This window comes from Struthio camelus, chromosome 10 (assembly GCF_040807025.1).
Source record: "Struthio camelus isolate bStrCam1 chromosome 10, bStrCam1.hap1, whole genome shotgun sequence".
Classification (NCBI taxonomy): Eukaryota; Metazoa; Chordata; class Aves; order Struthioniformes; family Struthionidae; genus Struthio; species Struthio camelus.
This window is the reverse complement of record NC_090951.1, coordinates 30,230,847-30,244,772: the sequence shown is the minus strand read 5'-3', so window position 1 is coordinate 30,244,772 and position 13,926 is coordinate 30,230,847. Positions and strand designations below refer to the sequence as shown.

General features: G+C 46.2%; 2 protein-coding genes across 2 annotated transcripts in view; both read left to right on the top strand.

Moving 5' to 3' along the window:
- The window catches only part of CNGB1 (cyclic nucleotide gated channel subunit beta 1), a 41,517-nt gene extending 27,708 nt beyond the window's left edge, over positions 1-13,809 (top strand). The window contains exons 18-32 of the mRNA XM_068956374.1: positions 245-402; positions 1,147-1,326; positions 2,099-2,307; positions 3,578-3,628; positions 4,285-4,371; positions 4,796-4,860; positions 5,423-5,545; positions 5,812-5,953; positions 6,283-6,442; positions 7,241-7,338; positions 7,425-7,508; positions 8,125-8,243; positions 8,645-8,791; positions 9,490-9,685; positions 11,166-13,809. Of these exons, the coding sequence (XP_068812475.1) occupies positions 245-402; positions 1,147-1,326; positions 2,099-2,307; positions 3,578-3,628; positions 4,285-4,371; positions 4,796-4,860; positions 5,423-5,545; positions 5,812-5,953; positions 6,283-6,442; positions 7,241-7,338; positions 7,425-7,508; positions 8,125-8,243; positions 8,645-8,791; positions 9,490-9,685; positions 11,166-11,369 (2,023 nt within the window). The 3' untranslated portion in view covers positions 11,370-13,809. The remainder of the gene's footprint in view (positions 1-244; positions 403-1,146; positions 1,327-2,098; positions 2,308-3,577; positions 3,629-4,284; positions 4,372-4,795; positions 4,861-5,422; positions 5,546-5,811; positions 5,954-6,282; positions 6,443-7,240; positions 7,339-7,424; positions 7,509-8,124; positions 8,244-8,644; positions 8,792-9,489; positions 9,686-11,165) is intronic.
- Positions 13,401-13,926, top strand: part of KIFC3 (kinesin family member C3) — a 36,826-nt gene continuing 36,300 nt past the window's right edge. Inside the window, exon 1 of the mRNA XM_068955668.1 lies at positions 13,401-13,531. The gene's annotated coding sequence lies outside the window, so the exon portion shown is untranslated. The remainder of the gene's footprint in view (positions 13,532-13,926) is intronic.

Here is a 13,926-nt window from a genome sequence, read left to right as displayed (position 1 = left end):
ACTGGGGCTTTCCAAACACCTGCAAGTGTGGTTTGCATCTTAGAGCAAACAAGAGGGTCAGACTGGTGGTGTTGACTATATTTTACTGAATCTACATTACGAGTCACACATGCTCTTCTAATTATACAATGACTATATACATACAGGTATATCCTAGTTAAGGCTCCTATAGGTTAAAAAATAGGTCATGAACCTACTCTTGGGCTTTCCTACACAAGTGAAATGTCTGATGGTCTCTTCACAGCCTGCCTGAACGCATTGGTTCAGCCACAAGCCAGAACAGCGCAGTCATCAACGACCGACTCCAGGAGCTGGTGAAGCTCTTTAAAGAGAGGACTGAAAAGGTGAAAGAAAAGCTAACAGACCCTGATGTCACATCTGACGATGAGACCCCTGTGGCATGTGAGTTGAAGTTGGATTGGGAGGTTGAAACCGATAACGTTTTTTTTGGGGGGGGGGGGAAAACTAGAAGCTGCTGAGGTCGAGAAAACGTAAGTTCGCAGATAGTGTTTGCGGCTTGGAGAAGTTCAAGCAACAGAAATTGTTTTTTGGTTCTATCAGCTGGAAACTTAGCGGCTTCGCTGTCTTCCTAGAAAACCCTCGGGGATGCAGGAAGAGAAACAGGTTGCCTTACTTGTGTATAAAATATGATTTGGGAGCTCTGGGTGAATCAGAGCAGTGAGCATGTACAACATAAGCTCTCCAGGGACATGACTGATGCTTTTACTGAAGTTTCTCATGTTTTGAAAAAAAGGACTCCAAGTCTTCCTCCTACGGGCACATGGGCCGAGGCCCTAGGCTGGAAATCAGGAGCTTTCTTGTCCCTCCTGGACAACTCTGGTGACTTGGTTTGTGCTTTAAGAGTCCATAGGGTCATTATACTTTCCCGGCTCAGGAGGAAGGCTGTGAAGCTAAATATAGTGCCAGTTTTACAGCCAGTGCTTTGGAATCTTCAAGCAGGGGGGAGCTTCACAAGCACGAGATTGTGAAAGCCCCATGCTTTCACAGCCACCATTTAATTCATGGGTCCCCACGCACACTGCATTTTCAAGAAGACAGCTATTTTATTAATGGTTTAAAGCTCTTAAAACAAATTACCGTAAGAGGGTTTTCTTCTGTAGAAAATAATTATGTGAATTCTCCTAGCCCCTTCCAAGCAAGCCCCTGCGGAAGCACCACCGCCTCCCCCGGGAAAGGAGCCAGAGGCAGCCAAGGTGGCAGAGGATGAGCATTACTGCGAGATGCTGTGCTGCACATTCAAGTGTCGGCCCTGGCTGGACCGTGTGAGAAACTACCAGTTCCCAAGCAGCATAGACCCACTAACCAGTGAGTGACGGAGAGTGACTCTGCCTGCCACGGTCGTGAGAAACCTGGTGGTGGAAGGAGAGAGGGAAATGGAAGGGCAGCAGGCGAGGAAGTACAAAAAAAAGGGTAGATGGGAAGATGGAGATAGGAAGAAAGCTAAGAAATTTATACTTATATATGACTGCAAAAAAATCAGAGTTATATATCCCATTATAATCTATAGGCTTTTCTAAATATTCCCTGATGGCTGTGACTGTCAGGAGCATTATCAGGCAGTGAAGGGCCAGTGTGTTTCTGCTTTTCAGTCCTTTTCAGTGGGCAAACACTGTCCCTGTACCACGCAAATCCCACAGGAACCCAGCTCCTTCCTTAACCTTTTCTGTTTTCTGGTCATTTCAAATCACCAGTCTCAGGCAGCCAGCTCTTAGCTCAGGATAGTCTCAAAGGGAAAAAAGGAAAGAAACTAAGTTAGTGTTGTGGGAGCAAAGCTAAAGTGAACCCTGTTGAACCAACAACATTGGAAGGGGATTCCTGATAAAAAGCAGTGTGCTCTGTAACAAATAGCTTTAACTTTGCATTTAGAGTCCCACTCTTCCATCCTTCTGCTGGACCCTGCTTGGCACTTGCAGTTAAATACTGTAGAGAAGAGAAATCTGAAATCTTCTGCAGGTTTTGTAGGAGACATCATTGTACTTAGAGCAGGACAGGAGATGAAAAATTCCATGTATGATGGATTCAAATGACTTCAGGAAGTGTTGCGAGCTAATTTTGGCCTGTGTTTCCCTGTGCGTAGACCTGATGTACGTGCTGTGGCTGTTCTTCGTTGTTCTGGCCTGGAACTGGAACTGCTGGCTGATTCCTGTCCGCTGGGCCTTTCCCTACCAGACGCCAGCAAACATCCACTACTGGCTGCTCGTGGACTATCTCTGTGACCTCATCTACCTCCTGGACATTGTCGTCTTTCAGATCCGTCTCCAGTTTGTCCGAGGAGGAGACATAATAGTGAGTGGCAGTGCACATTGCCTCCCGTGGAGGGAAAGTCCTCTATGAGTGCCTTGGCTGATGTTGGGGACCTCCCGACTCCATCATCCGAAGTGCCGAGGAAGGCTTTGGTCATGAGTATTTGAAACAAGCTCTCCCAACAGCCAGGCAGCTTTCCTGTCACAGCTGTGATTTATTCCTTTTCACCATTTGCCATCAGGATTGGGCCTATTCTTGTGAGAACAAGAATTGCAAACATCTCCCCTGCCACGTTGATTGATAAGCCAGTAGCCTTTTTCTCCTTCAGATATATATATTTTTCCCATAAAGTCAAAGCCCGCCCATTTAGAAAATGCCTGATCCCCAGGGTCCTCGTTCCCAGATCTGGGATGCTCAGATGTCAGCCCGGATGGCTGCTGCTCTGTGGGGGCAGTTCCGCAGGGCAGTTCTGCCAAAGACGAGCGGGACACATGCTGTTCGACTCCGGTGTAGCCAGCAGCTTATACACCTCTAGCTGAGAACAAATGACGTAATCAGCTCTTGCTTTAATTCTCCAGAGCTCAGCTAGGCAAAATGTATTAGTGACAGAAAAAAAGGATTGCAATCTGAGTGCACGTCTGAGATGTAGGATGAAGTGAAAGCCCTTGATTTCATTTCCAAATCCAATGAAATAAGCTGTGAAAAGCAAAACTTTGGGGATATAGCCTTCCCATTGTCCGAGCAAATGCACAGACAGAAAGGCTTTTCCTGCAAACTCTGACTTTTGGGGTGCTGATGCCGTCATGTGGCATTCCTGCAGGATGTAAAATGAACACAGGATGTCCTAAGAAATGACCTCAAAATGAGTACATCCTTCAGGTACTGTGCTTCCACTGTCCCTGTCCCAGCCTTGACTGCAAGTCTAGACTACTATAGCAAATCATCTCCTTGGCCCAGCAGCCCCACAAGGTGGGAGAGGATGTGGCATAAGTGGAAAAAATTACTCTAATTCAGACTGGAGGCAAGGCTCTTTGAGGCTGCCCCTGGACACCTTCCTTTTTCTCCTCCCTGCTTTCAAAAAGCCAAATCGCCTTCCCCAGTGGAGAAGGCATGGTGCTGTGGCTGTTGTCTGTGGTGGGAAGATGGCATGAAGCTGTGTTTTCTTCTGCTCCTTTCACTCTGGTTCCTCTCCCATGCACGCAGGGAGCATGTTCCCCTTTGACGGGCATAGGGGCAAAGCAAGGCATGACTATACTTGTGCATATTTTCCTTTCTGCAGCTGATGATCTCTCTTTCTCCTCTTCCCAATCAGAGTGATAAAAAGGCCATGAAAGAGAACTACCTGAAATCACAGCGCTTTAAGGTCTGACACATTTTATTTCCTCGTTCCGTATATTTTGCTGTTTGAAGACACCTGGCATACAGCAGTGTTTTCAAAGAAATGTGCTGCCATGTGTTCAAAACCAATTTGAATATTAATTTGAACCTTTAATCTGAAATATTTCAAGTATAGGTGGGTACACTGGGAAAGGTCTTTTAGTGTACTAGAGGATGTACTTGAGCTGACCTGAGTGGATGTGAAAGGAGAGGAAAGGACGTTAGGGACCTGTTCTCTCCATGTGCGCACTTGGATGGAGACTACCCATATGACACAGGACCATAGGGGCATACAGTGGGTAAGGGCTGATGGCAGCGTCATGCGCCCAAGGCCAGGGAAGAGTTGCCACACAGCCACAGAGACACCAGCTGCCCTGCTACAGCGTTAATTCACCAGGGTACTGGTGACACTGCCATCACAGTTTCCCAAGTGTTAGAGCTTAATCACGTCCATTGGACACAGAGCGGTTTTCAGTTTGTGTCATTGCACCTGCCGCTGTTACTGCATTTGTTGGAAGCTGTGTTTCATTAAATGAGAGCAAAAGGGCTCCCTTGTAGCTCTTCTCAGTTAAATGGAGTGCAGACGAGCCCTACCATGCTTGCAGTTCACCACAGGGGATTCTCTTTTTGTGGGGGTTTCAGATGGATATGATGTGCCTCCTTCCTCTGGATTTCTTCTACTTCAAAGTTGGGGTCAATCCGCTCCTACGTTTCCCTCGCTGTTTGAAGGTGAGTTGGAACTTACAACATAACTTGGAAGATCATTTTAAGTGAATGTAACAGAGCCCAGTGCTGTTCAGGGTAAGTTATTGCTTGCTAGACCGGATAGATAACAAGACGATTGTATGAGGGAAGGGAAGTCTTGTCTCTAAGACCTCGAGGGACTGTTGATTAAATACTTTATTTCAATCCTAAAATACACTCACATTTTAATAAAAGGGTACATATAGATCGTAATCAAAATCCATCCTTGGTAGTTCATACTGCAGAGTAACTGTATGAGTAAAATGGAAGGAGAAATTAGAATTTTTTTTAAGGGCATACAGTGCTAAAACGTAACGATCCTAGTTGGTTTCTCATGGAAGTTGCTCAGAATGAGCTCTTGGCTGTGGCTGCCAGAAATTGAAGTATGCTGCTCTCCTTCTCTTCTCAGTACATGGCCTTCTTTGAGTTTAATAACCGCCTTGAGGCTATCTTGAGCAAGGCATACATCTACAGGTGAGAGACACTGGTGATGAACTATTTATGGAGGGAGATATCATGGAGTTGCTATTTATTAGTGGGGAAATAAGTTCCCTTTGGGTTGGCTCACCAATTCTGAGTTTCCAACTTAGTTTCTTACCCTTCCCCATATTTGACAAAATGTGCATCAGTAATTATGGCCTTTTTCTCCAGAGGCTGATGTGCACATCATGCCACAGGGTGGGCACTAGCAGCACAGGGCCATGTGGGTCCTAGAGCCCACACACAAACAAGTCCTTCTCCCCAAAGCAGTGGGGACAGCCCCATTGGCAATGAACAGGTGGAACCAGCAGATAAGCTGCTTTTTCTTAAATTTTTCTGAGAGTTACATGGCGGTTTGGGTGCACGATTGCTAGAGGGAACAGTGGGCCGCCACACGTTCAGGAGCACTCCAATTCCTGGGTTAGCAGGACTTTTGCTGTCAAAACTCAGGTGTCTCCTATCTCCTTTTACCCGTGACATTTGGGAGATGTCAGGCATGTTCCTCCCAGCAGATAACATATCAACTTCCCTCTTGCTACCTCTTTTTTTTCGGCAGAGTGATTCGGACCACTGCCTATTTACTCTACAGCTTGCATGTGAACTCCTGCCTCTATTACTGGGCATCAGCGTACGAAGGACTGGGCTCTACCACCTGGGTCTATGATGGGGAAGGAAATAGGTACAAACTAGGCCTTGGTTCCTCATGTACTACAGCCTAGGGTGATGAACAGGAGCAAAACAGAAGGTGTTAGGATACAGCTGGGTTCCTAAAAACCCTGATGCAAGGTGGGAGCCCCAGGAGGGAGGATGAGGTGACAAGGAGAATAGCTGGGACAAGAGGGATGGGATTAGAAATCAGTGCAGTTAAAATAAGGGGCTGCAAGGCTATGGCTTGGCTGAGATCTAAGGCAACCTGTTGAAAACCACTTCTTCTTTTCCTCCTAGTTACATCCGCTGTTATTACTGGGCAGTCAAAACCCTCATCACCATCGGAGGATTGCCGGACCCCAAGACGCTGTTTGAGATCGTCTTCCAGCTGCTGAACTATTTCACGGGTGTCTTTGCTTTCTCTGTCATGATAGGCCAGGTGGGTGGGAATCTCCGTTTCCCACGAGGTGCCGTTTTACGGTCCCTTCCCAAAGCTGTGTTGTGGTGTGATGGCAAGCACAAGTAGGACTTCTCATCCTCAGACAGGGAAAAATTTTTGTCTGATCGGTTCATTCTACCATTATTCCCAGGTTTGTTTTACTGACGCAAGGGCTTTTTAGCTGCTCAGCATCAACAGCAGACAAAAAAGAATTGGGAGATGCTAGGGTTGAGTATATGTCAACGTTCATGTTCTCTAGCCTGCTTAACCAGTATGATGGATAAGTAACAATAAGTATACCATCTCTTCCAACTCTTCCTCCGATTCAGATGAGAGATGTGGTTGGCGCCGCTACTGCAGGGCAAACTTATTATCGGAGCTGCATGGACAGTACTATTAAATACATGAACTTCTACAAAATCCCCAGAGCTGTTCAGAACCGGGTCAAAACGTGGTACGAGTACACGTGGCATTCCCAAGGCATGCTAGGTGAGAGCCAATGGCTTTGAGGATTAATGTCTTTATAAGGCTTGCACTACTTCGCTATAATTGTTTGGCAGAGCTAAAATGTTACTGTCAAAACAGCAGCAGGGCATTAGTGCTGCAGGTTCAGGGCATTGCTTATTTTACTCTTTTCTCTATATGTGCTTGTTTGCTCACCTATATAGCATGGTAGGCTGCTGCTGGGATGCAGAGTTATGGTGACCTGGCATCGCTCACAGCACGCATCCATCCCAGCATCGCAACTCTTAGTCCACAGGCCTTGAAATCACTGGCCAAATCGTGGCAAACAACAAATCCACCAAGTCATCCTATCAGTAAATCATTCAGTCCTTCCCGGCTCTGGAGATCTGGCAGAAATACCCTGCGCTGAGCCATGGGCTTGAAGAGCAAAGTGCAGACCAGCCTCCGTGGTGTGCCTTTGTGGCAGGACAGCTCTGTGGGGTCACCTGCCCTGTCACCCATGCGCTCCTCGACCAACACTACAGGGTCATAAATATATAGGTCTGGGCTTGCTGTAAGATGTGGCCTGAAAAATAGGCTTGTTTTACTTCTGTGAGCCATTAGGGCAGGGAAAGCAGAAGGGTTGCCCACTGCCACCCATCAGTCTTTAGACCTATAGGTTCCCAGGCCCACAGAAGTCCAAGGAGACCCTCCTGGTTAAGTTGGCTCCCACCTTTTGCTGCCAAAACGTGGGCAACTTTCCCACTTAGATGTCAAAGCCACGCTATGATGCTTTGGATAAAATGCTGTGAATAGGCAGTTTCTGTTCTCTGCCTCTCGCAGATGAGTCAGAGCTGTTGGTGCAGCTGCCAGACAAGATGAGGCTGGATATTGCGATTGATGTGAACTACAACATCGTGAGCAAAGTGGCACTTTTCCAGGTACCACCTGCACCTGCAGGTCCAGACACAGGGAACGGGGCATGCTGTGGCACACTAACGGTGCTGTTCACTTTATTTTGGCTCAGGGCTGTGACAGGCAGATGATCTTTGACATGCTGAAGCGGCTCAGGTCGGTTGTCTACCTACCTAACGACTACGTGTGTAAGAAGGTAAAGAGCCATTTGAACCCTCTATTCTCTCTGGCCTCTCAGCACCAATGTGGCCAGGTGTGTCGTCTGTGGACCCTTGCTGCCATGTGCTATGGCCCCGGGATAGAGGTGCAAGGAGCTGCCTGGATACCGAGGAAACCCAAAAGGAGGCAGATGGCAAATTGAAGCTTTGCTGCCACTTTCCTCACCCTCGAGGGCTTGATGTGCTGCACAACTGCTTTGCAACGCACCTGGGGCAGTAAGGAAGGGAGAAAGTTCGGCCGGGCTGAGTATGGCAGGTGCTGAGCCACTTCAGGACGAGCAAATCCAGAGCAAAAAACCTCTTCAGTAGCAATTAATAATGTTGCTCCCGATCTTGTGCAAAGACTGACCTCTTCTGCCGTAGCTCAGAACAGCAAGGGTGCAGGAAAAAGCGTCCTGAGTTGCAGTAGACTTTGGGGTTAGATGAGGATGCTTGGAGGGAATATCATCCAGATAAAGCAGTTTGCATGCTTGGAGAGAGCAGTATGACTATGGGGAATGGGTCACGAGCTCTCCTTGTTTTTAGTTTGGCTCGTCCTGAGCACGCAGGGACAAGCCGCGCACCCCGCACAACCTGCTCCTGTCTGTGTTGCAGGGAGAAATCGGCCGCGAGATGTACATCATCCAGGCAGGCCAAGTGCAGGTGCTCGGAGGACCTGATGGCAAAACCGTGCTGGTAACTCTGAAAGCTGGATCCGTGTTTGGAGAAATAAGGTCAGCAAAGTATCGCCAGGGAAATGCAGCCAATTGGCCCTGGGAGTCTAAGGTGGGAGGTGTGCAGATTAGCAAGGTTTGGGAAACGAGGTCTGGGAAGGCAGATCATCACTCTAATCTTTGTAATTAAAAGCCATAAGCATTGAGCAGTGCCTACTGTATATTAAACTGGTTTAAATTGCAGTATTTAAAATTTACAAACAGGCAAGTCATTTTGTATATAGCATTTCACACCAGTGTTTCACAGCATTCTTAAAACTTGGAAAATTGCATTGTGGGTAAAAGGTAAACTCTGAAATGGAGTGACAGAGGCACACGATGGGAAAGGTGAGATTTTAAAATATAAATGTTGCATTGAGCCTGTTAGCAGTAGCTTTAACATCTCTCGGTGTTTTACACAGCTTGCTGGCAGCAGGAGGAGGAAATCGCCGAACAGCAAACGTCGTAGCTCACGGATTTGCTAATCTTTTCATTTTGGATAAGAAGGACTTGAACGAAATTTTGGTGCATTATCCAGAGTCTCAAAAGTTGCTGCGTAGAAAAGCTAAGTGAGTGGCAGGCCGCTTTCTAGGCTGCGGGTCCTTACAAAGACAGAGCAGAGGTTTCAAAATCATGGGGAAGATTTCTCACAAACGGCAGAAACTGTGTGCAAAGGACTGGGAAAATTCAGGCTGCACACGCCACAGGTTATGGACGCATTTGCCCTTTAGCTGCAGATGGAACGACCCCAGAAGGGAAGCATACTTGAGTCTGTTGAAAATATGATGAAGACAAAAACGTGAGTTTAGAGGAGCTGCTAGTGAGGCAGCAGAGGGCACCCGTCCCTTGCGGTTAGCTACCGCTGGGGCTGCCAGCATGGCTGTCTCTGGGGCGAAGCGTGAGAGTGATCCCAAACAATCCCATACCCGCTATTTTGCAGCTTTCTGTATTACCCACATGGGTTATTCCTATGATACCATGTCAGAGCTAACGAGGGGGGGAGTGACATATTTTTAATGATATTTTTCAGCCTGTAAAGCTTCATCACACAAAATGAATACAACGTGGGGACAAACTTGGCCAAAGTATATTCATTTAAAATGGTATTAAAATATTCTCTTTGGTTTTAGCGTTGCTTAGATTAGTCTGTCCTTTCTAAGGTTTTAGAGGTCCCTTTACTGTAAAATTACGATCTTTCTACATTATAAAATCAAGCCAGCATAATGTATCCCCGGACAGAAATTGTCTCTTGTTTTTCTTGTTGTAGGAAAATGCTGAAAAACAACAATAAACCCAAAGATGAGAAAGGAGTGCCGGGTGACTCACTGATCATTCCCCCGAAACCTGACACGCCGAAACTCTTCCAGGCCGCCCTGGCTGCTGCAGGGAAGATGGGAGGCAAAGGGAAGTTCGCTCACCTCCGGTGGAAACTCAAGGAGCTCAAAGCAATGCAGGCCATGCAGGTCAGGAGAAAGGATGGGTATCTGGGTTTGCTTCGTTAACTGCTAAACTGCTGCTCTCCAGTGTGGGCTCTAGAGATTGAGTGAGGGTCTCAGGGAGCTTATAGCTAGCCTAGACAACAACAAGCCTAGCCTCTCAGTTCTTCCTTTTGTTTTTCTCCAGCTGGGACAGTCAAAAAGCTGCTGAAGGCACCTTGAAGAACTGAACTCAGACCATCAGGCTGAGCCTGAAGTAGTATGGATGAATGGGAAGGGCGATCCAACCAGGTTATATTATGGCCTTGAGAGCGGATCGTCCTCCCGTATGCTTACGCAACTGTTTGTTTTACAACACAAAAGGGAAACACAGAAACTTTTTGCCCTGTATTTGAAAATGTTAAGCCTCATTCTGGTTTGAAACTGGGATATAGCCACAGAGTAAAGTCTCGTCCATGCCGCTGTCCTAGAGCCCTTCCTAACTAATCGATGGGCTGGCGGGACGGACAGTGATCCAGCGTCAACAGGGCAGTCAATATCTGCAAAGCTTTCACAGCGCAGTTTGGGCAGAGCCATGCACCAGCAGATGCACTATCCTTCTAGCTCTATATGATTCAGAATGAAATTACCCTTCGTTTGGTATTGTAAATGACTGAACAAAATAATGGCCCACTAGTTCTTGGTTTTTTCCACTCTCTCTATTGGTCTCATAAAAAAAGGATTATATCTCCATGCAGACCTTGTTACTACTCTCCTCGGTATGGAGTTATACAGGATATCACATCTGAATGCATAAAAACAAGAGAAGTGAAACAGCAGTTGAGGTGAAGCACGCTGCGGCCTCGATGGCTGGGTAAACATCTAGAGAGACACGGAGAACCCTGAATGCATTTCTGCAGTCCTTCACAAATGCATGGCGAGACTTCACACAATTCAAGGTTTAACTGAATTAAACATGAGTTAAAAGCTGCATGGATGGTGATGGCAATAAAATCCATCACCACTGGGTGCATTTCTTAAGAGCCCCATTAGCAGCACCTGCAGCTTCGTCCCTCACCAGGGGTGCGTCCGAAGAAGGAGTTTTTGAACCTGCTGCCAGTTCTCTCTAATGAGAGAAATCTGGCCTTAAGACATTGTGGGGTTGATTTCATCATGACAACAGTTTTGCAAAATTATTGCCAAGATGAACCCATCAAAACCCTCTAGATGCTTCATGAAAGAACAAGAGTTTAGGGTGTGAGAAAGCTTCTTTGCACTCATCTCTTTATGCTTATCTCAAGATGTCAATGTTATACTCTAGATTTCCTTCTCACAATGATAGTTCTTTTCAGCAAGGTGAAATCCTGAGGATGAGATCTGGTGCAGTAAAACTCTCTGAAATGCCTTGCTGTCTTTGACAGACACAGACTAGCGGAGCCCTAATGGCCGTAGCTCAGGGATAGCAGCTAAGGGACCCGGCCACAGACCTGGGTCTCCTAATGTTTATTTTGCCTTTCTTGGATTGCAGGATTCCAGTTTCAGTCCAACACCACCAAAATCACCAGTACACCGGCGATCCCCCACAGCCTCCCCCAAAGCAGACCCTCCAAAGGGGGAAGAAATCATCGCAACATCTTCAGACAATTTAGTCGCTATTCGTGTGATTTCTGCCCCACAAGAGGATGAGGAGATACTTTCTGCTGAGATTTCAGAGATAGAAGAAGGGAAATGAAAAAATATTAAATTCCAGGGCCAGTGCCACGAGCAGAAGTCAGACAAATAGACGCTTTTACTCATTAACAATTTCTGTGAACCAGCTATAGGCTTTGCTAACTAAGTGATGTCGATAGGCTCTGCCTTTCTTTTCTACTTAGACCTTCACCCACTGTTGATAAAACCCTTCGCCATATCACCTAGAACTACATAAAGCTCCTGCACTCTGGAAATCAGGTTTTATTGAGCATCTTTATGAGTATTCCTACTAAAAACCAGGCCAGCCCTCTTGCCTCAAAAACCAGCCTTACAGAGAGGTAGCCCTGAAGAAATCATTTTTTACAGCTCTGAGTGGTTAATGAATGTCTGTTCAGATGAAAAATGAAGAGTTATTCTCCTTTGAAATCTGAGTCTTTGCTTAGCCAGAGGTAAACACAAAGGGAAAAAAAATAAGATTCCTCTGTTGAACTCAAGCTTGTCACAAACAGTTACCAAGTGATTCATCTGGAAAGGATTTGGGTTAGTCTCACAAGCTGAACAGAGGTCAAATCATAGTGTAAGGAAAAAATCAAAGTCCACCCTGGCATGCATAGCCTGCAAGACACATGAGGATCCTCTTCTGCCCCACTCAGGATGCGATTCCACATAGGTGTAGCCTAATTAGAGGATGCAAAAATGAGCAAAACTGTAAAAGATGCCATCTCTGAGGAAAGAGCGGACAAGAGAAAAAGTAGTACGTTGCGTCAAGAGTAATTCGGGTTTGCTGTTGGAAAGAGGAGTGAGTGACAGGATTAGACTGCCAGGGCTGTTGTAGGCTCTCCATCATTGGCAGTTTTTAAGGACAGATTTGACAAACTTCTTTTGGGGATGACAGAAGTATAACTGAGCCCGTCTCGGACCAGGAGATGGCCCCTGGAAAGCCCTTCCGGCCTTGGTTTTCCATGGTTCTGCCACCACAGAAGAGGAAAACAGAATTAAGAAGGTGAAAAGCCTTGCTGATTTCTAGCTGCAACAGAAAAGAGAAGTGAGATAAGTGTTATGCTCTCCAAGCCAGTATTTCACATTTAGCCCAGAGTCAGCCATGTGCAAGCAGAGGTGCCGTTGATCCCACAGTGTGTTGGTCACCACGTGCTTCCCTGTGCGCCCGTGACCTGCCAACCTTTCTGACGGCCAGTTCCCAAGCCCTTCCCGTCGTTTTGTTGGATCTCAGACACTTTGCCTTCACGAAGCCGCTCTCGCTTTGGACAATGTCTGTTATTGTCAGAGAGTGCTCTCAACGCCTCGGTTCCCTGCTTAACGGCGAGACATGTGGTGCTGGGAGAGAAGATGAGGGTCCTGGTCTTACACCCCGCACACCGAGCTGCAGGCTCGCGGTGCCTGCTTTCTCCAACGTCACCAATCTTTCAGCTTCCTTAACCTCGTCGTCACTCTAAGGCAAGCTGCTGAGCAGAGATGCGATGACTGCGTGGAAGAGTCAAGCTTCTCAGATGGATAAAGTCCAGCCCAGCCTCCCCCTGTCCACTGAAAGCTGCGCTCATTTACTCCTTCATCGCTATTTATTCTAATACAAAAAACACAAGTTTTGCTTTCCTGGGATGAGGAGGCAAACAGGCACTCTTGATATGATGCTTAATTGGGGGAAGATGCAAATCTTGTCCCCTGGGTTTCTGCTTGCCAGGTCTCTGCAGCATCGCCTGCTCTGTCAAACGAAGCCAGTTTTCCTTCCTTCGGAAGAAAAAAATGAGGCGCATTTTGCTGCACGGAGCAGTCCCTGAGACACAGTCAAGGGAAATTTCGGCCGTTCAGCAAATACTCAGACAGGTACTGCAGGTTTGGTGAGTCTGCCTACGAAACAGCAGAGCTCATAATAAAAGGTATCACAGTGCAGGTGTCATCAGCGCATGTCGTTATTTGTAACAATTCTTCTTTTCATAAAGAACCTTTTTGTTGCTCTCGACCTCATGATGGGTTTTTGTGCTTTGCTGTAATAGCTGCATTTTTTTTTTCTCACTCTTGCTAAAAAACATGAGTTCCTGTGGAGGAAAAAGCCAGTATATGTGTTAATGTTAATTAGCGATGACTTGGTTTCTTTTAAATAAAACTTCAGGAAACTCCACTATGTTACAGGAGGATCTGAGGCTGCCACTGTCCTTAAGATTGCAGAGAAAAGCCTGAACTCTGGTAAGAGCATCAAAACCTCTCTAAATATTTCTCATCCTTAATCATTTACAATTTGTTCCCGGATGCCCTTCTTGGTGGAAGGTTTTGGTGGGGAGCACCAAGTGTTTTTTCACTGTATAAAAATTTAAATGATCAAACCAGAAAACGTGTAAAAGTCAAACTGGGATTCTGATTTCACACTACCTTTTTATATGATTTGTAAAAATAGTTTAAATAAATAGTACACTTTAATGGCTTTCACGATCCAATGTATTTACAATAAACCCCACTTAGACTGCAGTCAGTTTTCTGTGATTTTATTTCAAAATTCCAGGTGTTTTCCTCCTTTTTATTCTTTTGAAAGCAAAATTGATGTGCAGGCTTCATTCTTATGTGCAGGCATACATTCTTAAACA